A 27,517-nucleotide genomic window follows, 5' to 3' on the forward strand; every position below is an offset into this window, starting at 1 on the left:
ACAGTATGGTGTGTTTTAGGGGGATTTTGTTTTAGAGGTGATTTCACCTTGTATAGTCTATCAAGAAGGTTTATTTTCATTGATTTTATTTCACGTAGGTACCTAATGAGCGCGCACGCACGCGCGTTAACATTTCCACGGTCCTTGTTAGTCGGTTTTCTTGCACGCGCGCAGATTCGTCCGTTCCGGTGCCCGCGCGCACACCCGCTTTACGTTGGCGTGACGTCACGAGCGGCAACAGCAGGGGCAGTCCGGTGAGTGAACCGCTCCGCGTCCTCCCGCTCTTCACTGCGAACACCGCACCGACTGTGGGCTAAATGTGCATTTAAGGTGAGATTAGACTGCAATCTGATCTGAGGAGAAAGCACCGAGCACGTGCGATTTAAAGACAAGGTGGCTCATTTGAGCTTTAATATATCGTTATTATTATTATTATTATTATTATTATTATTATTATTATTATTATTATTATGTTTTAACATTATTATGTGTAGATTGGATTTGAGTTTGATTATTGGGATTGGCTTTCTTGAATTAACATATTTTCAGAGTCGCTTTAGTTCTTCTTAGTTGGCAAGTCTGTCTAATATAAGCTTTAATATATCGTTATTATTATTATTATTATTATTATTATTATTGGTGGTGGTGTTTTGTTGTTAATAATTTTTTTATTATTGATACTTTTATTATTATTCGTAGTAATGGTAGAATTATCATTATTATTAGTATTATTTTATCATTATGTTCTAAGACCGTGGTGTTTAGATTAGATTTGAGTCTGATTATTGGATTGGCTTTCGTAAATTAACCTATTTAACAAAATCCTCGCTTGAATTCTTACTTTTGAGTAAGTCTACCTCCATCTGAAACCAAAATACACCAAAATAGAATGCATCCATTATTCTTCTTCATCTTCTTCTTCTTCTTCTTCTTATTATTATTATTATTATTATTATTATTATTATTATTAATAGCCTATTATTGATCACAGATGTATCTATAGGGTCCCAGTTGGTTCCTAACCACTTCTTTCTTCACCACAGGACACATCTCCCATCTCTCCATCTTTTTTTCCCCCCTCTCCTCTCTTTTGGATGTCATTACGATGGGATTACTTGATGCTCTTAGAGATTTCAGTTTACTGACATGGCTGAGGGAAGAGAGACAGTCCAGGAAGCTGATCCTGTTCATCGTTTTTATTGCTTTGCTATTGGATAACATGCTGTTGACGGTGGTGGGTGAGTAAACCTAAATCTTTGCTTTCACACCTGAAACTCGGAGATAAACGCTTTGGTCTGGGGATAAACTATTTAGTCCGTGATAAACTGTTTAGTCACAAATGAGTTAATCTCATTAATGTTGTGGGTAGTGGGCGAGACAGCGAAGCACACGCACACACACACACACACACACACACACACGGGTTTCAGCCCTCCAGAGACATGTCTTTTCTAATGAGTGAAACAATTAATCAGCTGGTTTATATTTACAGAGCCAAATCTATGTTTTGTTCCTAAAATTAGGTGATAAAATTCATTCCGATATGAGCAGGAGGTAATTTATGGTTAACAAAGCGTAGCCTGTTATAAATAGGCCACTTGCTTGCTGATTAAGTGACAGAGATGTAATTATTATAATCATGAATCTGACTATAATACAAAAAGCATGTTACACCAGTTTTCCCCAGTACTATGATAATATGATGCTGTTCTTTTATCTATGCTTAAAACTTTTGGCTACCACTTGAATCACTGCTATTTAAAAATGGCCCGAAATGCATTTAAAAATGATTCGCAGTATCAGGCAATGGAAACACTACTTATTATAATACGGGATATTTTCGATGGTTGCTCTATGACGTGTAGCTCGAAATACAGATGCGTGACAAATTAAAGGAAAACCAGTGGCTGTTATGCTGTGGGGTGGTGAGGCGGGGGTTTGAGGGGGGGATATTATATTGGTAGGGAGGGGTATTTATTTTCGCTTGTGCCCTTAGAGCAGTGGTGTCAAACTCAGTATAGTGGCCCGGACCGAATAAATCAGTTTAGTGACCGAACACGCATCAACAATTACTCTTAAATGTGTTCGTTTTTTCTACAATCTGCAAAACCTATCCTAGTAATTCCAAATTATGGTCTTACCATGCAGTGTCTGGCATAAGTATTCACCCCCCTCCTCCCTTTGAACTCCGTATTTTGTTGTGTTATACCCCAGAACTAAAATGTTCGAAAAAGCACGTTGTTTGTAGCTGTGTTTATGGTTCTGAGTTTATTGCTTTACTTTGACCCCTAGTGGAATGACAGCGACTAACTCTTTTTTATTATTATTTATTTAATTTATCGTTATGAAGAAGACCATTTTAATTTACAGTCTAAATGAATTTGTCTGGCCGGATTAGAACCCTTCTCTAGAAAGGCTATATGTCTTAAAGAGAATCAATACAAGTTCTTCTGACTGATCATCTCTATCTTACGATGGAACATTTCTATCGTGGGCGTGGTCTCTTCCAGGATAACTCCACCCCCATCCACCGGGCTCACTAAATGGTTTGATGAGACTCAACATTTATGTAAATGATATGCTAGAATCCTTCGCAGTCACCAGATTTGATCCTATGTGAACACTTACGAGAGATTTTGGAATGCCGTGTTAGACAGCGCTCTCCTCCATTAACATCATAACACCAACTGAGGGAAAAATCTTCCGGAAGAACGGTGTTCAGTCATCCAGTAGACTTCCACAGACTTGTAGAATCGATGATAATGCACAAGTTGTTCTGGTGGCTCATTGGGGCACAACACCTTACACTTTATTCTGATGACCCATCTTAAGGAGATCTTAAGGAATCTTGTCTTTTGCGACTCATAGTTTGGCAACAATAGTCCATCTGAATCACCTCAAAAGTAGTCAATCAACCAGGGCATGTTGGGTGTACGAAGTTTGTGGTGGTCTTTTTGGAGCACTGGACCTATTGGAAGTTCATGACCTCCAATTAGCATCAGGCAACCTGCATGCTGAGCAATGTTGCTAGATGAAATGGCTACTTTATAAAATAACAATTCAAGTAACTGTGCGTTCTTGGCTAGTCCATATGCTTCCGGTCGATTCAGTAGATAACAATACATCATATTACCTTGACAAGTAGTACCTGTGCCAGTACATATTCTACACCGATAAACCGATCGAATCTGATCGTACTTGCTACAAATTAATAATGTACGCTACTACATCTTTTAGGTCACACTTTACAATAACATTGCATGAAAAATTGTGCACTAATGCCTGAATTAATACTCACTAAAATATGAACTAATCATGAGTTAAGGCATTTACTAATCACAAACTAATGAAGAGCTAACCTTTACTACAAGATGAGTCTTATGAATTCATGCGTGAATACCCACCACCTTGAGTACATGTTTGTTAGCTAATGTATTAGGGGTAAACTAAATATAGAACACCGTCTTTAAATGTTAATAGATAACAGCGTCTGCTAAATGAATAAATGTTACTGGATTAATTTCACCCTTGTGGGAAAAGGAGCAGTACACCGGGCCCTCGCCACCCAGAGCATGTACTAGTACTACAGTAGGGTAGGAAGAGAAATGGATGGAGAATGACTCAAAACGGGTTGAATGAAATTATCGGTGTTTATTATTAGTGTGTGTTTCTACGTTCGACAAGGAGGAACAGTGTAACAAAGTCTAAACAATTCGAAATGATGCCCATTTAATTCATATTCTTTCTTATAGAGCGTGTTTGATTTGGCTTAAGCCTACGTGTTAATTAATACATTAGCACACTTACAAACACGTACAAACATATACTTAAGGTGGGTGTTATTACTCACATCGACGTTAAGGTTAGCGCTTCATTAGTTCCTATTTAAGTACGTATTAATTCAGTCATTAGTGCACGATTATTCATGTACTGTTACTGTAAAGTGTTAGCTTTTTATCTTTTCTTAATGGAATATTAACAGAGCGTAATATTTAGTGATAAAATTACACCGCTTTGTTGCTTTGAGCAGGAATTGAAACTGAATTTATCATGCCTGCTATCATATCTGCCATTAACAGTTGAGTTGTTAGTCGAAACAGACGATTTGGACTCACGCACGTGTATCTGAAACGCAGGGTGTTTTTAATGGATCGTCACAACACATTACAAACCTGAAAAAATTCTCTGGGAATTACAGACGAGGCAAATTAAAAAGGAAAAAAAAACAACGACACGGGACACGCGCATAACGGCGTAACAGAGCCGCTGGGTTTTCCTTTAATGTATCACGTGTCTGTAGAAGAAGGATAATATTTGACACTGGATATATAGCTGGTGGTAGCTGAGGAGTTAAGGGTCTGATCTAATGAATGGAAGATTACAAGTTCAAATCCAAGGACTTCAGCAAGGCCCCTAACCCTTACAGCTTGTATCCTGTGATACTGTATGTAATGTAAATGCTAACAGCATATCAGAAGACGAAGCCCGTATTTCTCACATATAAATTGCAGTACAGTGAAATTCTTTTCTTCGCATAGCGCAGGTATTATTCAGTACCTCTGTGATTGCTCTTTCATGACCTCAGATAAAGCCGAGCTTAAACGTTTCTCAGACGATTTTTCACTGTTTGGAGGTTTTCCTGTTACCATGTGTTTGGTGTGATTATTCAGCATCATTGTTGTGCATTCAGTAAATCAGCCTTGGCTAGTCTAAATACATTACACTAGAACTAACAAACTATCTAATAAATTAAATTTGGACTTTGAGGCAGATTTGCTGACACTGGTGATTTTGTCAATGCCATTCACACCCATCTCGCACTTTCTCACCCGGCAGTACCCATCATCCCCAGCTACCTGTATACGGTGGACGATGAGGCTTCCACTGCAGTCAGGAACCACTCAGTCTCCTCTCAGTCTCCATCTGGAACCTTCCAGACCATCGTCTCTCTTTACGATAACTCCACTCGCCTGACCAACCTCATCCCGCAGGTCAGCACACCAGGCGTGACCTTGCCCCCGACTCTGACCCCAGCTCCCAATGCCTCTGACTGCCCCAAAGCTGACAAGCAGCTGCTGAACGAGAACGTAAAAGTGGGGCTCCTGTTTGCCTCAAAGGCCACCGTGCAGCTCATCACCAACCCAATCATAGGACCTCTCACCAACAAGTGAGCAACCCAGAAACTCTCTCTCTCTCTCTCTCTCTCTCTCTCTCACACACACACACACACACACACAAGCAATACAGGATGCCTCAATAGGTGACTAACCTTTCTTAAATGTATTTTCTGGGATCCATGAAGTGACATCTTAAATTAATGCATCATTATTAGCTATCTATAGGTAACAGTGGTGATGAAGACAACAGCAACAACAACAACAACAACAACAACAATAACAATAATAGGGCTGACTGGAGATTGTTATTTTAGTTCTAAACAAGAACACACATGATATCACATAATACCTGAGGATTTTTATTATCTAGATTATTTACCCTCATGATTTTTTAAATATATATATATATATATATATATATATATATATATATATATATATATATATATATATATATATATAGTAACAGAATCTGAAAACATTTATGTAAACAGTGTGGACAGCAGAAATATCCAAACAATGACCAAAAAAAACTGATATTTTGATTTTAAAAAGAACAGCCGACATGCTTTTCTATTTACACATACGGTTCCTGTGAATTGTCATATTTCTTACTTCGTGTGATCCATTTGATCTCCGCATTCATGTGCATGCTTTCTGCAAAAATATGACAGATGACTTACCTCACATTCCACTGGTTGATTGATTACCTCCGGTGTCATTTCCTGGGTCATTTCCTGAGCTTTTGGATATTTTTAAGAGACAGAAAGTAACATGATGAAATAATAATAATGATCATTGATGATAATAATAAGGGGGCACGGTGGCGTAGTGGTTAGCATGTTTGCCTAGGGGGGTTCGATTCCCGCCTCTGCCCTGTGTGCGTAGAGTTTGCATGTTCTCCCAGTGCTTTAGGGGTTTCCTCCAGGTACTCCGGTTTCCTCCCGCAGTCCAAAGACATGCGTTGTAGGCTGATTGTCATTTCCAAATTGTCTGTAATTGTTTGAATGTGTGTGTGTGTGAATGTGGTTGTCCCCTGTGATAGGTTGGCAACCCGTCAAGGATGTACCCCAACTTGTGCCCCGAGTTCCCTGGTATAAGCTCCAGGCTCCCCAAATCGAAAAAATCCATTTTCATCATTGGAGGGTTTTTTTTTTTTTCTTTAACTTTGAAAAGAAAATGTACTTTTTTGTGTATGGGAAGCAAATTGTCCTATTTTGGTCCTATTACCCATTTACCTTTTAGAAACATTTGCAGATAAACAGTCTGAGTCCTTTTACACGTCCTGTAATCTTCATATATCCCGAGTGAATTCTAATGGAAAGACTCAGGCAAACAGTCTGTAACAGTTGCAGCGCTATAATAGCTTGTTGATCTGTTTCTCTGCCTGTGTCAACATTGTAAATTATATATGATACATCAGAGCTCAAAAACAGACCCGTCTAATGCTAATGCTAACGCTAACCCATGCTAGTGCTTTTATGTACATCTCAGAACTCAACTTTGAAAATCAGCTCTTTGACAGAAATTCATTAAAGGGCATTATAAACATTTACACAACGATTTAGTTGTACTGAACATTACATTCAGCTTAACACAATGAAAATATTTTCGAGTACACAACTTAGGGGTCCAGGCACTCAGATTTTGGGCAGCACTAGAGTCTATTTTCCACCACGGAGATGTAAACATGACTTCTATGAAGAGGTGATTTTGTTAAATGTCATATTTCATGGGACAGATCGTCGAAACACATAGTTTCCTCACATAATCTGAGGTTTTGTACATTGTAATACGGTTTTGAATACAACCTGTGTAGATGTGATGCTAATATTACACTGTTAAGTTGCTGAATTTTGCCGATATGAACGCTCACATGAACGCTGCAATGCCTCCTGCCTTTTGCAGAATAGGCTACCAGATCCCAATGTTCGCCGGATTCTGCATCATGTTCCTTTCAACAATCAGTGAGTGTTTAACCATTCTGCACCGGATTGATCTCTCGCTTCCTTTAACATTCAAATGAACACTTGTGTAATAGAAACTTGTAAATATAAATATAATAAGCTCAAGTAATATCATACGTGTCATCTGATAAAGATGGGCATACGGATAGGTGACAAATTAAAGAAGGAAACAGTGGCTCTCTTATGTCATGGGGGAGGTTTAGTTAATTTCCTGGCATGGTTCGGGTCCCCTGCAAATCAATACTGCAGTTCTGACTGATCCCCTTTATCCACTGATGAAACGTTTCCATCCCGATGGGTGTGGTCTGTTCCAGGATGACTCCATCCCCCATCCATAGGGATACCAAAGCTCTCACTAAATGGTTTTAATGAGGATAATAATGATGTAAATCGTGTTATGGCCTTCACACTCACTAAATCTCAACCCAGCTGAACAGGTATGGGAGATTTTGGAGTGAAGTTAGAGAGTACTCGTATGCAGAGACTTGTGAAATAGATGCCAAGGCTCAGTGAAGTTGTCCTAGTGGCTCATGCTGGACTAACACCGTACTAACACACTTTATGCTGTTTTTTTCCTTTAATTTGTCACCCATCTATAACACACACACATACACACACACTATTCTCAAAGTAGAGTTCCTGTACTGATAACTCATACCTGTCTGAATTATAATTGTCATTTAGTGTTTGCCTTCTCGTCGAGCTACGGGCTGCTGTTCCTGGCCAGGTCGATGCAGGGAGTCGGCTCGTCTTGCTCCTCTGTGGCAGGTACGTGACCATTTAAATCCTCCATATATGCTTCATGAGCCCTCTTTGTACATTTTATCAAGGGCTGTCTAATCTTCAATGTAAAAAGGCTACATACAGTTACCTACAATCACGTTCTGGTTAATAATATAGTTAGATAACGTATCGCTTTACAGTAATGTTTATAGTGAGAACATCAGACATAACACATAAATATTTAGATATACCGAATTTTTTTTAAATTAGGCCTTTTAACGAGGATTTGACACAACATCGAAATAACATGCAATAATGCTACATGAAACGTGTAATATACGGTGTGTTATTTTTATCTGATTCGCAATGCTGAAAAGACCTGAACGTGTCAAAGCATTTAATGTAACTTGTGAGCGTTTTGATTAACCACCTGTGTGTTATACGATGCAAGTGTTATGACCAAAATTTGCATTGTGAGAGTATGCATAAACTCTGTACTTGGTGTGTGTGTGTGTGTGTGTGTTTGTGTACAGGTATGGGAATGCTGGCAAGTGTGTATACAGATGATGAGGAGAGAGGAAATGCAATCGGCATAGCACTGGGAGGACTTGCCATGGGAGTACTTGGTCTGTATCTCTAAATATTAATAATGTTTGTGTGTGTGTGTGTGTGTGTGTGTGTGTGTGTGTGTACAAAAGGAATCAGGACTTCCTGTCATGTTTAACACTATTCTGAATCTGTCTCATAAGGTGAATTAATACGATCAGGAAGCATTTATTTGTCCCATATACACTACAGCACAGTGAAAGGCTTTTCTTCGCTTGTTAGGGAGTTGGGGTCAGAGTGCAGGGTCAGCCATGATAAGGCATCCCAGGAGCAGAGAGGGCTACGGGCCTTGCTCACGGGCCCAACAGTGGCTTGAACCCCCCCACATTCTGATTATTAACCCATTTGTGTGCGTGTGTGTGTGTGTGTGTGTGAGACAGTTGGCCCACCATTTGGCAGCGTGATGTATGAGTTTGTAGGGAAAACGGCTCCTTTCCTTGTCCTGGCTGTTCTAGCAGTGCTAGACGGAGGTGAGTTAAAACTCAAATAAAGACGGTTCTCATTAATCAATGTTTAATAATTTTACACATCTTAAACTGATACTGTATAATCTACCAAGCATTATTATTATTTAACATTTAGCAATGCACCAGCATCAGGTTGGGGTCAATGCTTTTCACATCATATATCAACTGTCCGTATTGAAATATATAGACGTCACAAAAGGCCTACCTGAAAAATACGGATGTAAATCAACTCCCAGACTAACTCTGTATTCTTTTTTTTTTTTTTTTCAAAATTTTCCCCCCAAAATTAATTAGCACATAAAAATACCCTTCTTAACATGCTAACAGCAGCTTTAATAGGTGCTCAGAGCAGAAATGTGTGTTTTTTGTTTTACAATCAGCTCTGCAGTTGTTTGTGCTTCAGCCGTCTAAAGTTGAACCAGAGGTGAGTAATGAACATTATTATTATTATTATTATTATTATTATTATTATTATTATTTGTCTCTGGGTTCTTAAGAAGAGAGAAAGCGAAAATACACAAGAAAGACGGCGCCCCTACCTCGCTACACACTTCCCACACAAAGCACTTTGGAGAGTTTTCCAAATGACACCCAGACACACAGTTCAAGTTCAAATGGCAAGAAATCTCACACAACAGAGACAATAGGTTACCCAATTTGTAACCATTGTTACAATGGTAACAGTGCTTATTCATAAAGTTGATACACTCTATCAAATGACACATAAAATGGACATTTTGTAGTAATTATAGTAAATGATGTAGTGAATTAACAAAAAAAAAAAAAAAGATCAGTTGCGTGGAAAAAAGTAAGTACACCCCTACATTTATCACACCTTTAAGATTGTATGCCAGTGATTAGAACCTGCTCAGGGAGTGCAGGTGGAACCCGTCTTGTTTATACCCCTCTCATATCTAGTGTCTGGTGTTCCCTTTGCTATCGAGGTGTGTGGTGTGATCATGCCAAGATCTAAAGAGTTCTATAAGGCCTTCAGAAAAAAGGCTTGTGGATGCCTGTGAGTCTGACGAGGGATTTAAAAAGATTATTTGAAATACATCATTCCACTGTAAGGGGAAAAAAACCTCAAATGATTTCACAGATTTCAAACGACTGCCAATTAGTCCAGGACTGGCCGTCCCAGCAAATTCAGCCCAAGAGTAGACCGTCTAATGCAAAAAGAAGTCTCCTAGAACCCAAAAGTTTCATCACAGGATCTGCTAGTAAGTCTTGCAACTGTTGCTGTCAAAGTGCATGTGTCTACAATCAGAAAGAGATTGGACAAATTTGACCTGTATGGGAGGAGTGCCAGGAAAAAGCCTTTGCAAGACTACAGTTTGCCAGTGAGCATATAGGCAAAGACCAGGTCTTTTGAAATAATGTGCTCTGGAAAGATGAATCAAAGATAGAGTTGTTTGGCCACAGTAACAGCAGACATGTTTGGCAAAGTTTGAGAAGCACCTCATACCAGCACGGTGGTGGAAATGTTATGGTTTGGGGTTGCTTTGCTGCCTCAGGGACTGGACAGCTTGCATTCATTGATTCAACTGTGAATTCTGCATCACATCAGAGAGTGCTTGAAGATAATGTGAGGCCGTCTGTCTGAGAGTTGTAGATGAACCGAAAGTATGTCTTTCAAGAGGATAATGATCCTAATCACACTAGCAAATCCACCAAGGAATGGCTCAAAAAGAAGAAATGAAGGGTTATGGAATGGTCTAGTCAAAATCCAGATTTAAATCCCAGTGAAATGTTTTGTCGGGATTTGAAACGGGCAGGACATGCAAGAAAACCTTCAAACATCTTACAACTGAAAGAATATTACATGGAAGAGTGGTCAAGAATTCCAGCAAGCCTGGTGGAGAATCATGCAAAACACCTACAAGAAGTTATTTCTACTAAAGTGGGCAATACAAGCTTCTGAGGCCAAGAGTCTACTTACTTTTTCCACTGAAGAATATCACGTCTATTGATATTTCCGTTGAATAAATGGTTGAAAAAGCTGTTCAAGTATATCAACTTTATTAATAGGCACTGTTTCAAAGATGATCAAATGTTTGTCAAAAAAATGTCAGAAAAGTCAACCATTTCCATGGGGTGTACATATTTTTTCACATGGCTTTTCACTGTTGTACAATGACTGACCTTCAAGATTTGAGTACACCATGACACAACAGATTTCCACTTTTGACTAGCTGAAGATCTGAGATAAAAATAAAGAGAGCACGGCGAACTCTCGGCTCCTCCATTAGTGCAATCTCTTTTGGCCTTCGTTAGCATGGTGTGAACTGTCACGGCACGTGGCAGACAAAGACAGAGTGTAATTTGTGATGGCGCATGTCCATAGACAAGCAGCATGTGTAATAAAGGAGGGCCGGTGTAATAAGGGCACGTTGGATAATTATCTCCGGTCGCCAGGTGATGCTGTCACTGGGGCATTTCCAAAGAGCATCAGCTACATAATGAAAGTTGCAATAAAAGTGAATGAGAATGGAGAAGAAGGGATCAAATTGAATAAATAGGCAGTTTATGAACAATTATTTCAATGCTGATTATTCATCTTGCGTCAAAACGTTTCGTAAAGCAATTTCTGCAAAATGTATACTGTGCCCCTGCTGAGTCCAGAAAGTTCTGTAATGCTGCATTTACATAAATCAAATAAAACAATAAAATCACTGAGGATTTGGAATATGAGATGTGTATCTTAAGGTTTTTAAAGAGTATTAACTATACGGTATTTCCGAAGAATACTAGCTAATTAAACTAAAAAAAAAAAAAAAAACACCAATAAATAATATTGAATAAACAATCATATTATATCATATAAATATCAGATTATGAGCAATAATAACATTGCCTTGTGTCAGAATGATTTGTCTGCAAGTAATAATGTTCAACATTTGATCTACATTCATACATCATTAACATAGTCATTCATTAATCATTAAAATATTTTTATTTCTAATTGTTTGTTTTTATCTTTCATTTTCAGAGTCAAAAGGGCACGTCGCTGATGGGCCTCATGAGAGATCCTTACATCCTCATTGCAGCAGGTCAGTTAAATATTAATAAAAAATATTAACTCAACAATAATTTGAGACACTGGGATGCTATTGAGCAATTTTCGAGGTTATTACATCATTTCATATTTACATTACAACACACCAAAATGTGACTGTAATCGTTTAATATTTATTTATTTATTTATTTATTTATTTATTTATTTATTTATTTATTGTTAACAATAATTTCTCTAGTCTACTTTTTACTGTTTGATTCATTTCCTTCAGCATTTTGTGTAGGTGAAATAATGATTTGTTCCGGATGGAAATTCGGCTCAGCTATATTTATAAGTAAAAAGGACGACTGAATTCATTCATGTCTGAGCTAGTCAAGTTCTAAAATGAATAAAACACCTAGCTATAAATTCATACCTGCAGGTGAGGTTGGAAAATAGTTCATTGTTCTACTTAATTTTTTGGCATTAAACAACTTTATTAAAAAAAAATAGAGCAACTTTCACAGCCATCTTTTCTGTAGCGACCTCGAGAAAAAAACCATTAAGTCCCTGAAATATATTTTTCCCCTCCTTGTTTAGTTTGTGCCTCAGATCTTGGATAACTGTTTGCAGAATACTGTTTTTTAAATAATGCCTCAATAGCACAATACCTGCATAACTTAGGGTGTTTTTTTATGTAAATTAAATGTATATGTATATGTATTAGATGTATATAAAGATATAATGGGGTGTTCTATATAAATGAGATGTATATGAGAGTAAATTGGGGCGTGACTTAGATGTCTAAGAGGGCAAATTGGGTTGTTTTTTATGTAAAGTAGATGTATGTGAAGATAAAATGGGGTGTTCTTCATACATTAGCTGTATATGAGAGTAAATTGGGGTGTGGTTTATATAAATTAGATGTATATGCAGGTAAATTGGGGGTGTGTTTTACGTAAAGTAGATGTATGTGAAGATGAAATGGGGTGTTCTTCATACATTAGATGTATATGAGAGTAAATTGGGGTGTGGTTTATGTATACTGTATCTATATGAGGGTAAATTGTGGGTGTGTTTATGTAAATTAAATGTATATGAGGGTAAACTGGGTGTGTTTCATATAAATTAGATGTATATAAAGATATAATGGGGTGTTCTATATAAATGAGATGTATATGAGAGTAAATTGGGGCGTGACTTATGTAAATTAGATGTCTAAGAGGGCAAATCGGGTTGTTTTTTATGTAAAGTAGATGTATGTGAAGATAAAATGGGGTGTTCTTCATACATTAGCTGTATATGAGAGTAAATTGGGGTGTGGTTTATATAAATTAGATGTATATGCAGGTAAATTGGGGGTGTGTTTTACGTAAAGTAGATGTATGTGAAGATGAAATGGGGTGTTCTTCATACATTAGATGTATATGAGAGTAAACTGGGGTGTGGTTTATGTATACTGTATCTATATGAGGGTAAATTGTGGGTGTGTTTATGTAAATTAGATGTATATAAAGATTAAATGGGGTCTTCTATATAAATTAGACGTATATGAAAGTAAATTGGGGTGTTGATTATGTAATTTATATGTATAAGTGGGTTAATTTTGCATGTTATATGCATATGATATGTAAATAAGGAACTAGTGGGCAGGGGCTTGTGTCCACGCAGCTGAAGCTGATTCACCATTAGCTCTCACATCACCACTTGTTTTAAATTATATGTAAATGAAAGTAAATTGGGGTGTGTTTTATGTACATTAGATGTATATAAAGATAATATGGGGTCTTCTATATATATTTGATGTATATGAAAGTAAGATGGGGTGTGTTTTATGTAAATTTGATGTATATGAGGCTAAATTGGGTGTGTTTATGTAAATTAGATGTATATAAAGATTAAATGGGGTCGTCTATATAAATTAGATGTATATGAAAGTAAATTGGGGTGTTGATTATGTAAATTATATGTATAAGTGGGTTAATTTTGTATGTTATATGCATATGATATGTAAATAAGGAACTAGTGGGCAGGGGCTTGTGTCCACGCAGCTGAAGCTGATTCGCCATTAGCTCTCACATCACCACTTGTTTTGATGTTGTGCATCAGGTTCATGAATCAGACGCACGTTTATTTGTATGTCAAATTTGCGCTTGTTTCTACGTAACCTTACTGAACAAGGCGTGTGTGTGTGTGTGTGTGTGTGTGTGTGTGTGTGTGTGTGTTACTTTAGGGATTGTAACAATCCCTGCATTTCAAGTCTATTCAAGTCTAACACAACCTTTATTGTGAGGGCTGAATAGATGTGAAAGGTCGAAGCAGGATATTATTGCAGTGGAGTGTGTGTGTGTGTGTGTGTGTGTGTGTGTGTGTGTGTGTGTGTGTGTGTGTGTGTGTGAGTGAGTGTTTGTGGGGGGGTGATGCATATAGTGATGATACAGTGTGCATGTGAGAGGGACAGAGACCGCGGGATTGGGAGAAGCCAGGAGAGAGAGAGAGAGAGAGAGAGAGAGAGAGAGAGAGTGAAGTGGCAGAGAAAGACATCTGTGTCACACTCTCTCTCCTCCACTTGAATTGCAGCTCTCGCGAGTCGAGGGCCGGCTAATACTGGGTATTATGTGTGGCGAAAGAAATAAAGGAGAAGGGAGGAGGAAGGGAGGAAGGCAGGAAGACAAAAGAAGGATGTGTCTTCAAAAGACAAGTGTCTCACTCTGTGTGTGTGTGTGTGTGTGTGTGTGTGTGTGTGTGTGTGTGTTTCAGGATCTATTTGCTTCGCTAACATGGCCATCGCAATGCTGGAGCCCGCCCTGCCAATCTGGATGATGGAAACTATGTGTTCCAGAAAATGGCAGCTAGGTAGAGAGGAAACAAACACACACACACACACACACACACACACACACACACACACACACACACACACACAAATGCACAATTCTGCAGGGATATGATCTCTGTGTTGACAAGACAGAAAAACAAGAGGGAATATGTGCAATAAATAACTGAATTTATACAACACACAGACAGAAACGACCACAGAAAATATTCAGTATTTTCCCTGTATAAACACACCACACTCAGGGTTATAATGTTTTTCAGTTCTTAATTGAGTTTAATAAAATATACACTTATATTTTTATTATTACCTTTGTGTTTTTAATTTGTATTGAGATTAATCAATTTAACCTAGTAAATTACATATGTTTCATTTCTAAGGATCATCATGTAGGTTAATGTAATCCTTCATGCCTAGTTTTTATTTCCTTGTTTTAATTGTTTTGAGTTCTTAGTGTTGGTTGTTATTAACATATTATTTTCCATTTCCCTCCGGAAATGTAAGTGTAAATGTGATGAAAGCTAATTTTAGTTTTATTTTACTTTTATTTTAGGTGCTAAATTATAATGTACTAGTATCGTCTGAAGCATTAATTGTTTTGGTTTTTTTTCCCTCCTCTTTTGCTATGACAGATTCATTTGAGATTATTTTACACCGAATAGTTAATTTTATAAACGTTGAAGTATAATTTTATTTTTTAATGATTTATTTTAGTAGTCATATTCCAGTTCGAGTGCGTACTTTAATCCGGTGACAAGTTGCAAGACAAGCTGTGCATTAGTAGTGAAAAAGCAAGCAGGCTTTTTATTTTACTTCACAGAAAAAGCTGTTTTCTTTTACCAGTGTTTCTTTTACCAGTGTGAACAGTTCAGTTCATCAGCTGGCTATCGTGCCCAAGATACACTGGATTTTGCAGCAGGGGGAAATGTAAACTGGCGAAAACTTCACGATCCACTTTTTTAAAACTGTGTGTTGTTCTGTTAGCTCTGTAGAAAGTTGTTACTGTGAGGTAGTGGTGAAAATGTGAGTGTGTGTGTGTGTAAGAGTGTGTGAGAGTCTGATATTAGGAAGAGATACAGTGAGAGATGGGGAGAAGGGTGTGTATGGGGGGGGGGGGGGCAGAGAGGATGGGTGGTGGTTGTTTATAGGGTTGTGGGGTATCAGAAGCATAGCAGGATATTGGAGTGCCACTAACAGAGAGCAGGGAATGAGAAAGATCGGATAGAGAGAGAGGGAGAGAGATAGAACAAGAGAGAGAGAACGAGAGAGAGAGAGAGAGAGAGCAGATTCATTACTGCGCCTGAGAGACGGCCAACAGGTCTGAGATCAGACTGATAAAGCATCTTATCACAACTCTCCTCCTCTCTGTTTCCCTTCATCCTGCTCTGATATCTCTCTCACTTTCTCTCTCTCTCACACACACACACACTCTCTCTCTCTCTCTCTCTCTCTCTCTCTCTCTCTCAGGAGTCGCCTTTTTGCCAGCCAGCATCTCTTACCTGATCGGGACGAATATCTTCGCTGTTCTGGCTAACAAAATGGGGAGGTATGGAGGAAATGAATCTTTCTCTTCTCGTCTTATCTTCTGCGCTCTGCTATCTGTTTCCGTAGCCATTCAGCAGCTGAAATGAGTTTTGCGTCAGCTTTTTCGATATTTGTTTTTTAATAAAGACAAAGATAGTGCAAATCTGTATTGCCATTGTTTTTTGGTTGAAGATATTCTGAGTCACATTTTGCTTTGTATTTTATATATAACTGGTATTATACTGAAAGATTACTGTGGGTCACATGACTGGTCACATGGTTAGTCTGGATATGTCTGGATCATTACACTGGAACAGGAAGTAAATTTGCAATAAATCTGAATTTGCAATTATAGTGGGTTTTTTTTTTTAATTCCCCATTACATCAGAGATGAGAAGATTCCATTTTTCATGAATTATTTAGATTTTCATATTTACTTATTTGTAAATCCAGTTTATCCAGTCCAGGTCTATCAAGTTCTTAATGTTCAAGATTCCATGATGAATTTTTAGTCACTACATAAATGCACATGCCACACACAGTCTTTGGAAACATGTTATTCATAAACATTTATCCTTGTTTGACTGAATGTAAGAAACTTTTATATATATATATATATATATATATATATATATATATATATATATATATATATATATATATATATATATATATATATATATAGAGAGAGAGAGAGAGAGAGAGAGAGAGAGACTAGTATTTGATATTTGGCCTAATGTTAGAGAGCATTAAATTAAATAAATGAATCTTGAGGTAAAGACGTTTTTTTGTGGATTTTGGGCTGCAAAAGAAATTTAAAATAGAGCTAAATAGCAACAAAAATACACTACATGGCCAAAAGCTTGTGGAAGCCTGGCCCTCACACTGATGTCATTATTGAACATCTCACTCCAGATTTATTCCCCTTTTGCTGTTATAATGTGCTCCACTCTTCTGGGAAGGCTTTCACTAGATTTTGGGGCGTGGCTGTGGGGATTGGTGCTCATTCAGCTACAAGAGCGTTATTGGAACAGGTACTGATGTTAGATGAGGAGGTCTGGGGTGCAGTCGGTGTATCAGTTCATCCCAAAGGTGTTCAGTGGGTTTGAGGTCAGGGCTCTGTGCGGGACACTCGAGTTCTTCTCCTCCAACCTTCACACACCGTGTCTTCACGGAGCTCGCTTCACGCACAGGAGCGTCGTCGTGCTGGAACAGGTTCGGGCCTCTCAGTTCCAGTGAAGGGAAACTGTAATACTACAGCATACAGAGACATTCTATACAATCGTGTGCTTCAGACTTTGTAGCAACAGTTTTGGGAAGGTGTAATGGTCGGGTGTCCACATACTTTTGGCCATACGAAAAGCTCCACTGCTAGTGTCCTACATATAATAAATGGTATCATTAAAATTTGAAAAGATTTGAAAGTAATTAAAACAGCAGGCAGATTCATTTGCTCTAAAGTAAATACATGAATACTGCCTGTTAAATCTAAAACGTTGTAGTTTTCACTTGACCCTCATCCTGCTGTGATCCACTGCATGTGACCTTTTAAACCGCTGTACATGGCCCAGTGTACAGTGTGTGTAAATGTTTCCAAATGTCTGGAAAAACGAGTTTGCCCTCTGGCATTCTGTCATCTGATTCCATCGCTATGTCCTATCTTTGTGTGTGTGGTAAAGTTTTAGCCCCCTTGGGTTAAACATAACACAGGCCTTTGAGTGGAAGCTATTATCTTTGGCTGCATCCTCAGCAATCACTGGTTTGATATCTCCTCCTTTATTACCATTACTTGCTCTTTTTCTATCGGTTTCTGTCTCATCTTCGATCATTTAATTTCTGGTTCTTGTTTTCTCTTACCTCTCTCTCGCTCTCCTTCTCTAGATGGCTGTGTTCTCTCATAGGAATGCTGCTGGTTGGGATCAGCATCATCTGTGTAAGTAGAAGAACACGTCATTTAGGATAACAACCACTTTGGGTTTGTTTGAACCCTTCTATCGGAAATCGTATTCAGCCTACAAGAGAAACCGAATGTCTTCAAGTTTTAATAGACATAACCAGACGTTTTTCGTAAAAATTTTGTTGCCCATGGGTTTTCATCCCTGAGAAATACACACATAGATTTCTATAAAACTTTTACACTAGTATAGGTTTAGGAAGGTACATTAGATTGGAATTTCCTTAAAAAAACTTTTCGTTTCAGAGGTTTTCCTTCCTAAGATCTTCAAGGCAGGAAATTGGCCTTAACTGACCTTAAAACAAACATTATTCTGTCATTAATGGAAAAACAGGCAGCGAGGTTTGAGAACAGAGAGAGAAGGAATGGGTTCATAAACATGTTCCAACTCTCTGGTGCTCTCTCTGCTCGGGCCACTTCCTGTCAGATAAGACGTCATGCCTTTCCATTAAAATAGTTTATTGGATTAGCCACCGTGTGTGTGTGTGTGTGTGGTTGGGAACAGCAGTTTAAACAGGCCTGGGAAAAACAACACAAATTTAGGGGTTATGGAGGACAGAAAATCCCATCACACGTCTCTCTCTGTCATTGAGTATCTAGGATGTCATTATGATGGCTAAATCTGTTTCCAGGTTGTTGATTTGGGATGTGTTGTGTATTTGTTGCTTCACAGGTGCCTTTTGCGAAAGACATCTACGGACTCATACTGCCAAACTTTGGGGTTGGTTTTGCGATCGGTGAGCACGGCGTTGATTCATTTTCTATAACAGCAGCAGCTCTGTAGTTAACTAATTCCAGCCCCAAGACAAATCACACGATTATATTAATGCGCTTGTTCGTCCATCGTAACAATTTTTCATAGTGGATGCTCCACCTAAACATAGTTTTAAAAACGTGGCGTTGTTGACTTGATGACGTTTCCTGTGAGGAGATGTTTTTGTAGTATTTTCGGAAGGAGATTTCAGTATCAGCGCTTTGTAACAGTCAGAGGTAAAGCTGTAACCCGGGAACGCCTCCAGGAGTTTAAGCGTTCTGGTTTCTCAATAACATTATTAAACATTTGTCTTATTAACTTTAAAAGAGTGGCTAGTAAGGGAACGACTGTTTATGGCTGCTAAGGGATTTTTCCACAACATTAAATATAGTTTCCCAAATTGCCGTTCTTTAATTATAACAAAAGTGGTATAAGAGGAATAAAAGACTTCAAGACATGATTTTATAGGAAACTGCGGTGTGGTAACGCTGTAGTAACTCTGGTTTGTTGGGATTGAATATGATGGAATCGTATTCTTCCCGTGTGTGTGTGTGTGTGTGTGTGTGTGTGTTAGGCATGGTGGATTCCTCTATGATGCCAATCATGGGCTACTTGGTGGATCTGAGACATGTCTCTGTATACGGGAGTGTGTACGCCATCGCTGATGTGGCCTTCTGCATGGGCTTTGCGTTCGGTGAGAACCCGATTTCACCTAAAAAAAAACAGTAGGAAAATTACTTGACATAACAGGTTTACATATAGTAAAGTAGTACATATAGTAGTACATATGGTACATTTATAATAGCTAATTCATGGTATAGCAGAAGCTCCACATTCAGAAAACCTGTTTCACTGTCGGTCTAGTGAAGTTTTCGATGAGGTTCTGCGATTTAAGGAAGGAGTCTCCAGTGTCAGGGATTTGAAACAGTCAGCTGTTAGCTTTGTGGCTCCTCAGTAACGTGACGAGCTGTCTTTTTGTGTAATTAACTTCAAGAGAGGGAAAACAAGAGAGGGTGGTGAGGGAACTGTTTATAGCGTATAGAACGTTTATAGAGCGTATAGCTGACGTTCCACAACATAACATAATGTAACTGTAAACGGAGAAAAAAATATGATACGCTGTTCTTTAATCAGTATAAAATTGTCCGCATTGGCCAATTGCTGTGGTATCAGATGAATAAAGCACTTCAGGGTATGTCGTTACAGGAAAATAATCGAGTGTGTTTTGCGGTGCAGGCCCATCAGCCGGTGGAGCTATCGCACGCAGTATTGGCTTCCCGTGGCTCATGACCATCATCGGCGTGGTGGACATCCTGTTCGCTCCACTTTGCTTTTTCCTCCGCAACCCTCCAGCCAACGAGGAGAAAATGGTCAGAGTCGTTACGCATGTTATTGTGTTGTGTTAAAACGCTGGTTGCTTTACAGTTATTATTATTGACTGAAATCATTGTAAACTATGAACTACTATTAAGGATTACAAATTTGACAGATTCACTGGATCCATCCACTGGATATATCCACTGGATATAACAGTTCACTGGATCCATCCACTGGATATATCCACTGGAGCCTCTGGTATATCCAAACTGTTTGGACTTTAGGGGAACAGTACCTGTGCAGCACTTTTTCTTGTACATAAACTTGCACACTCCAAACAATATAAACATAAATACACACACAGACCATTTACCCACTTTTGTGAGAAGCCTACCTGATACATTAACAATTCACATAGTTCTGTTTACCTTACATTATTTTTTAGACCTGTATAGCAAACTAAACAACTGATGCTCTTAAATGGGATTCTATGTGTTAGAATATAACCCACGGCTCTTAACGCGTTATAATGTCCAAATAATTGAAAACAAACAGTAAAAAAAGAGAACTATTTATTCTACTATTGGTTGTGCAAACATATGCACTATATATATGGCTTCAAACGTACACAATATGATTAAACTTCTCTGTGCACATAGAGACCTGAATATTTATTGTAGCCATTAATAATCGAGTGACGGAATTAGCGAACCAGTTCGCTTTAAGCAAACTCCTACCCCACACCTAGTTTTAGTATCGCACAAAATATGCTAATAAGCTAATCGACAAAAGCTAATCGACAAAAATAAGCTAGAAGAACACATAAAAGAACACATATGGCAGCAGATATTTATACCCAGGATGCAAAAACAAACAATAAAAAGTATTTGCACCCAAATTATTTAGTGGCATGATCATGTCACCCTCTTACACATTAATCCATCTATCTGGAAGCACAACTGCTAACTTTTGCTAGTGATTTTTTTTTTGTTTTTGTTTTTTAAACTAGGTTCATAGCAAATCTAGCTTTAGAGAATGACATAATAGAACTATTAGTTCACAAAACCTACTAGCAGACCTGAACACATTACAAAATTACAAAACAGTTATGCTAATCATGGCTAGCTTGCTAGCAACATTGGCTACTGGTTTACAAAATGTAATGGTGTATAAATCATTAGCTTTGTATAGTTACATTGGCTAGTGTTTTTTTTTGTTGTTGTTGTTGTTTTTGTTTTGTTTTTAATCTTATGTTAGTTTGCTAGCAGTTAACAGTGTGCCTAATGTTCGCTAGCTTGCTAGTGACAATGACTACTGGTTTAAAAGTATAGTAGCTTGCTGAATGTTAAGCAGATTGCAAGTTTGCCAGATTAGCTCGAGTACATCATGAAAACCACACAAACACCTGAAACCAGACCACAATATTAGTGCTATATGACAGAACAGTGACAATATAGTTTAAACTCGTTGATTAATTGGTTGGGGAGGGGGAAAAAAACCACACAAGTAATTGTTTTACTTACCTTACTTGAAAATGCATGGACTCATTCTTTTACCTTGCACTGTCTTGATTTCCTGTCTTTCTTCGTACTTTTGCTGGCTAGTGGTTTGAAACAAAATAATGTTTGTTAGTTGCTAGCAAATCTGGCTGATAGTTTTAATGACTTAATAACTTGCCTAATGTTAGCTATTAGCACATAGTTGACCTAAATGTGGCTAGTTTGCGACATGGTGTGAGAACAGGATATCTGTTAAGTATTTTGAAGAAGAGAAAAACTAGAAATAAATGTAGCGGAGTCAGATTAGGCTATGTAGAAGCTAATGTGTAATGAGAAGGGCAGCGCTCCCTGAGACCAGCTGACTTCTTACCGGGTTTGACCTTTTACTGTGACGTGTTTAAAGAACTTCAGGGTTTACAAGGTCTAAGGTCACAACGCTTATTCATATTGGTTTTTTTGTTTGTTTGTTTGTTTTTTTGCTATAAACGTCAGAATAATATTAACCATAAATTGATCGACCATTAAAAAAAAACAACTTACAAATGAAATCTTTCACAATGGCAGAAACGTACTTTTCCAGTGTCTTTATTGAGCCTGATTTCAAACCTCCGTTGCATAATAGATACGAGCAAAAAAAAAGATTGCCCAGAATGCCCTTCAACATAGATCAAAGAGTGATGCTGATTGGAACGGACTCACGCATTTGCTCTCAAATACACGCCGTGATCAAAGCTCGGTGTCGTGTGTTCTTTCTCAACAAGGGCTCTACATCGGCTCTGAAGAGTATTTACGACCACACGCTCGCACCCATACTCACATTTACACACAACCTTGTCTACTATACGCATTTTATTTAAAGGAATATTTTTTGTTCTAATCTCTATCTTCTGCATCTGTATTGGGTGAATATATATATATATATATTTTTATGTTTCTCTCTACATTGAGAAAAAAAAAACACAAGAAAACTCGAAACTCACTTATAATGGAAATCTATAAGCACTTCCTGAATTTCATGAATAGATGATTACAACGTGTGAGTATATAACACAAATTAAAAAGTAAGAATGTCTTACCAGATTTGTTCTCATGTAGTTTTATCCAACTTTCCAACACTGAAGCAATACAGAAAAAGTAGTTGTTTTTTTGTTTTTTGTTTTTAAGAAAACTGACCACAGTGGAAGCAAATAAACCAAATTCGTTCCTTGGAAATAGTAGTTTTTATATCTGAAAGGACAAATTCTACAAATGTAAAGCTTAATTCGAGTCGAGAATTTCAGGAAGTGTTTTTGCATTAATATTAACGACAGGATTCATTAACTGCACAAATTCTTGCTCGGTCTTCCCTGCTGATAAAAAAAAAAAAAAAACCCTCATAGAATGTGTAATGGTTTTAATGGTTATAGTGGGAATTGTATTGATTTTAATGGAAACTCTAATGGTCCCTATGGTCTCTACTGGTCATTCTATTGGTGGCTTGTTATGTCTAGTGGATACCATTAAGGACCAATAATGATAATGGTATTAATGTTTAGCCTGTGGTTTATAATGATATTTGTAGTGGAAACCATTAGAATTTCTGTGAGGTCTGTATTGTATTTTTTTCAGCAGGATTAGCTTTCGTACATTTATTTAATAGAAATTTTGTCTCACATGCATATGTTTTGCTTATTAAATTACTATCAGTTAAAAGAGAGAGAGAGAGAGAGAGAGAAAATGCCGTTATGTTTTAAGGGAATGTTTTGGATGATGTTAAATAATAGATCTGATTTTTTTTTTTTTTTTTTTTTTTAAACATTATTGTGGATATCTGGGATTTTTACTTGCAGAGACAGAAGATCTGTAGAAAGTTCTCCTAGAAGACTGAAACATCCAATCAGCTGATTTCCTTAGAAAACTGCACAACAGAGTACCTGAGAGAATTTAGGCCAGTTTTAAATGCAGATTAGATTAGATTAGATTTTTGGAGTGGCTGTTTCACTGGCTCAATTCAGTCATAACTTTGATACGTAGAAATTTTTCACTTCACGTAAACATCTTCGCTTAACGGAATTTCTTTAGATGTGACTAAGACATCCGCACAGTACTTTAGTGTATATAATGAGTGAATATTAAATAACACTACTGCTGGTGTGTTTTTGTAAGAAACTAATAGAATTGTCATCACATGATCACATAAATGACTGTTTATCTCCTTTCCCTCCTTTTTTTTTTGTCGCTCGCTCAGGCCATCCTGATGGATGTCAATTGTTCGATGAAGACACGTTCCTACTCCACCCAGGGCTCCAGCTATCAGATGGGAGACGACATGGACTTGGACAGTCCAGAGTAGACGCCTTTACCCTCTCTCAGACCTATAGCTTTGAACCCATGACCCCTAGCCGTCTATGTGCCCTTCTAGAGTATATTTTGCTGTATTAAAAGGAAAAATAGGGACTTTTAACAGAACCGCGTGGCTGATTTTGCAAGGCTACATCCCTGACACTTAGTGTTGTTTGTTCTGCTGAAACCAAAGCTGTTGTCATTGTCCTTTAAAATTAGGGTGAAAGTGGCACGTCGAATCAAACCAACAGCCTTAGTTACACGCTCAATCGGGCCGTTCATTCAGAAACAGGGTGTTTAAAGCCACCAGCAAGGATACGACAAGGCACTTTTGTTCATATTAGGGGTGGGATGAAAGGCAGAATGCTGAGAGATGGAAATGCGGGGAGATTTTAAAGGGGGTGGGGGTTATAATTTTTAAAGAACAAACATCAGAAAACTCAGAGTAAACAATATTTCCACATCGTTTTCTTCAATCAGTTCACGCAAATCACTTGATAGAATATTAGGATCTTCTACAATTACACTATATGATATGAGATAAGCATGACTTTTATTTACGTCACACGTTGATGTTCTTCAGTTTACAAAGATGACTCATTTAAAATACACCGCACTGCCATTATAACTGCTATTTGACATGTCTTCACATCGTTAACCGAGACACTTGGTTATTTGGTTGTAAATCCCTGATCGTGGCTTTAAAAACGCGAAACTGCGGGTCAGCTGTGCTCCGTCATCATACGATATAACCGCTTAACTCTTAAAAACTCAGAGATGAAGAGGCTAGTTTGAAAATCTCCAATAGGACTCTCATGTCGAACACCACACTACATGGAGACAACACAGCTACACATAGCACAAAGTGGTTCATTTCTAGAAGTTTTGTGGGGGTTTTTTTCTTTTTGAGGGAGGGGATGTCGTACGAGGAAATAGAATTCATTTGCGGTGCGGCTAAAACGAATCCTATTTGACCTCGAAATGGCCTTAAAGTTTCCTTTATTATAACGAGGGGTGACTGTTCTACAAAGACCACGCGTCAGATATAATTTTCTAATACGACATGCTGAAACGGGAGCATAAATAAGTGTTGAGAGAGAGAGAGAAATATATCCATAGTCAAACTGAAGTTCATTTGATGTTTACAATTCGGTGTTGCCTCCAAGCGGAACGTGTTTGTGGGCACGTTACATGTTCCTGTTTCATATCCAGGCCTCGTTCATACCGTACATGAACGAGCGATGACTTAAAGATGTCGATGTCGTATGATTTATTCTCGTGTAACAATAACAACAAAATAGAGATTGATTCAGTAAATCATTTAGATCCTAAAATGACACAAAACAGGCACAGTATAGCTCCTCATTCTGAATACGAGTTGTGTTTGTAAGCACGTGTGTGAATTCTTCAGGTGTGAATTCCATCATGTCCAATGAACGATGTATTATCCAGTTACGGGAGGTCATTTCACTCGCTTTTAGTTCCAAGTCCAACAATAAACACACTGCTGTAGAGGATCTAGTCATAGTGCCTCAGTTTAATTAGGGTATATTCTGATTTCTAAAGTGTATATAGTATATATCTATATTTTAGTAAGCACATGTGAAAATGGTTATGAAGATGTCTACAGTTTAGTCGTGCTATTTTTCTTGTTTGGTTTCTTTAAAATGTCTGCTGGGTTTTTTGTTTGTTTGTTTGTTTGTTTGTTTTTTTGCCAAATAGGCACCTTATATTGAGGTTCATACTGTATATGGTCATAAAAGCCATATCACAGTCATTTTAAATCCTCATCTTCTAAACTGTAGCTGTTCCATTATTCCATGTTTGCTTTCTGATTTTGTGACGGAAGGAGCTGTAAAGCAAGAGGTCTGGAAAAGCTTAAAGGGCACATCTAACAGGGGTTAATCAGATCTGTAAGTGTGATGAAGCACGCGGTGTTAAAGCTGTGCGCGTGCAGGTCCACCATACACACTGGCAATTCAAGCTAATGCGAAAACGCAGTTAAATCGTACTGTAGAATGTTATTCTAACAGATCTAAGACATGGCATGAATCGAGCTGACGCTAGGACACTTCCGTATAAAATGTTATGTATCATGTTTAAGCAAATTTCCATTCAGATTTTTCCCTTTGCACAAAAAGATCAGCATCTCAAATCGTCTCGTATTAAAATACTAACCAGGATGAGCTGGCTATGGCGTACAGAGCTATCAAACTAGCAGGATGCATCAATGTAGTGGTATAATCCCCTCAGAAGCGTAAATATCCGTGAAAGTCTACTCAATCTGCTCAGAGCCACCCTGTTGATTTCCCATCAGACCTGGGATTTACTTGCACAAACAATAGGACTCTTTTATAGCTCTGGAGGGGTCATTTATGAGGGAATTGGGCCTGCACATGCAGGATCTAAGTACACTCCAAAAACCAGGAAATATACAACGTTGAGAATACTACGAGTCCCTGCGTACAGTGTATTTCAGGGGATTGTGTTTGTTTCCTGTCTCGCCCAGGTAGTCAGTACAGTATCTTTAATCTTACCGTCTTCTTACTGAATCAGCATTAAAAACTTAGTCATGTTAGTAATTTGGGGGTTCAAATTACATGCTAATCTTATATTAGCATATTGGGGCAGTCGAACACGCAGCACGTAAGCTACATAGTGAGTTTCAACAAAGGAAAGGAAACCAACGCCTTAACTGAACCTTATATAGAACCAGATTCTGGTGATTAGAGTCAAGTGATTATAGTGTTCACAAACATACAGTATCATAGAGCTCCACCGTAACATTCCCATTTAATAAGGATCCAAACTCACGTCATTTCTTTTCTTGTTCTGAGACGTGTCGCGTGCTTGAGATCACGTGTGTCTGTGCCAATGTCAGTGTGTGCCTTTATTCATGTGTCTTCTGTATGTGTGTGTGTGTGTGTGCGTGTGTGTAAAGTATCTCCTCGAGGCCATGAGAGGACAGTTTTGTATCCTGTAGAAGCCCTGTAGTCAGGATTCAAGTCATATGACTAACACTATGGGGTGTATGTACGTAGTTGTTGGAACTACAGCCAAAAATAAAGAAATAAATGTTGGATATTCAGTACATTTGTGCAAGTGTGTTTGAATAAATTCTTTTCACTGGTTCTCTGTTGCCTATGAGCTAGTATTGTGTGTTAACTATGTATTAAGAAGAATGGATTGAACGTATTTTCCTGATGCTCTTTAACGGTGGGACGAGCATCTTTAAGACGCACGCATTAACACGTCCGGTGTGTTTAGTACTCTGTGATGACAATATTTCGCCTACTAATAAGTCCTATTCATTTGAAAATAAAACAGCAAGTGTTTCTTTAGTAAACAGGTTGTAGACAAGGCTGGAAGAGTGGCGTTTCCGATGATCGATCGACGCACCGATCTCATCTGGAGCTCAATAACTGCACAGGTTGCC

At 38.1% G+C, this 27,517-nt stretch overlaps 1 protein-coding gene across 2 annotated transcripts; it reads left to right on the plus strand.

Moving 5' to 3' along the window:
* Positions 1-221: 221 nt before the first annotated feature.
* Positions 222-27,166, plus strand: slc18a2 (solute carrier family 18 member 2). 2 transcript variants are annotated; one of them, XM_017476546.3, is made up of 16 exons: positions 222-330; positions 1,044-1,238; positions 4,837-5,167; positions 7,026-7,084; positions 7,769-7,852; positions 8,341-8,433; positions 8,794-8,883; positions 9,261-9,304; positions 11,870-11,930; positions 14,636-14,731; positions 16,179-16,257; positions 18,117-18,168; positions 18,863-18,926; positions 19,518-19,637; positions 20,180-20,313; positions 23,987-27,166. In XM_017476546.3, exons 2-16 carry the CDS (start codon positions 1,106-1,108, stop codon positions 24,089-24,091), a joined length of 1,545 nt encoding a protein of 514 aa, XP_017332035.1. In that variant the 5' UTR covers positions 222-330; positions 1,044-1,105; the 3' UTR covers positions 24,092-27,166. The 2 variants fall into 2 exon arrangements, with proteins under 2 accessions (XP_017332035.1, XP_017332036.1); XM_017476547.3 differs by having other exon boundaries at positions 295-393.
* The last annotated feature ends 351 nt before the right edge of the window (positions 27,167-27,517 follow it).

The sequence above is a fragment of the Ictalurus punctatus genome, chromosome 9, assembly GCF_001660625.3.
Source record: "Ictalurus punctatus breed USDA103 chromosome 9, Coco_2.0, whole genome shotgun sequence".
Lineage (NCBI taxonomy): Eukaryota > Metazoa > Chordata > Actinopteri > Siluriformes > Ictaluridae > Ictalurus > Ictalurus punctatus.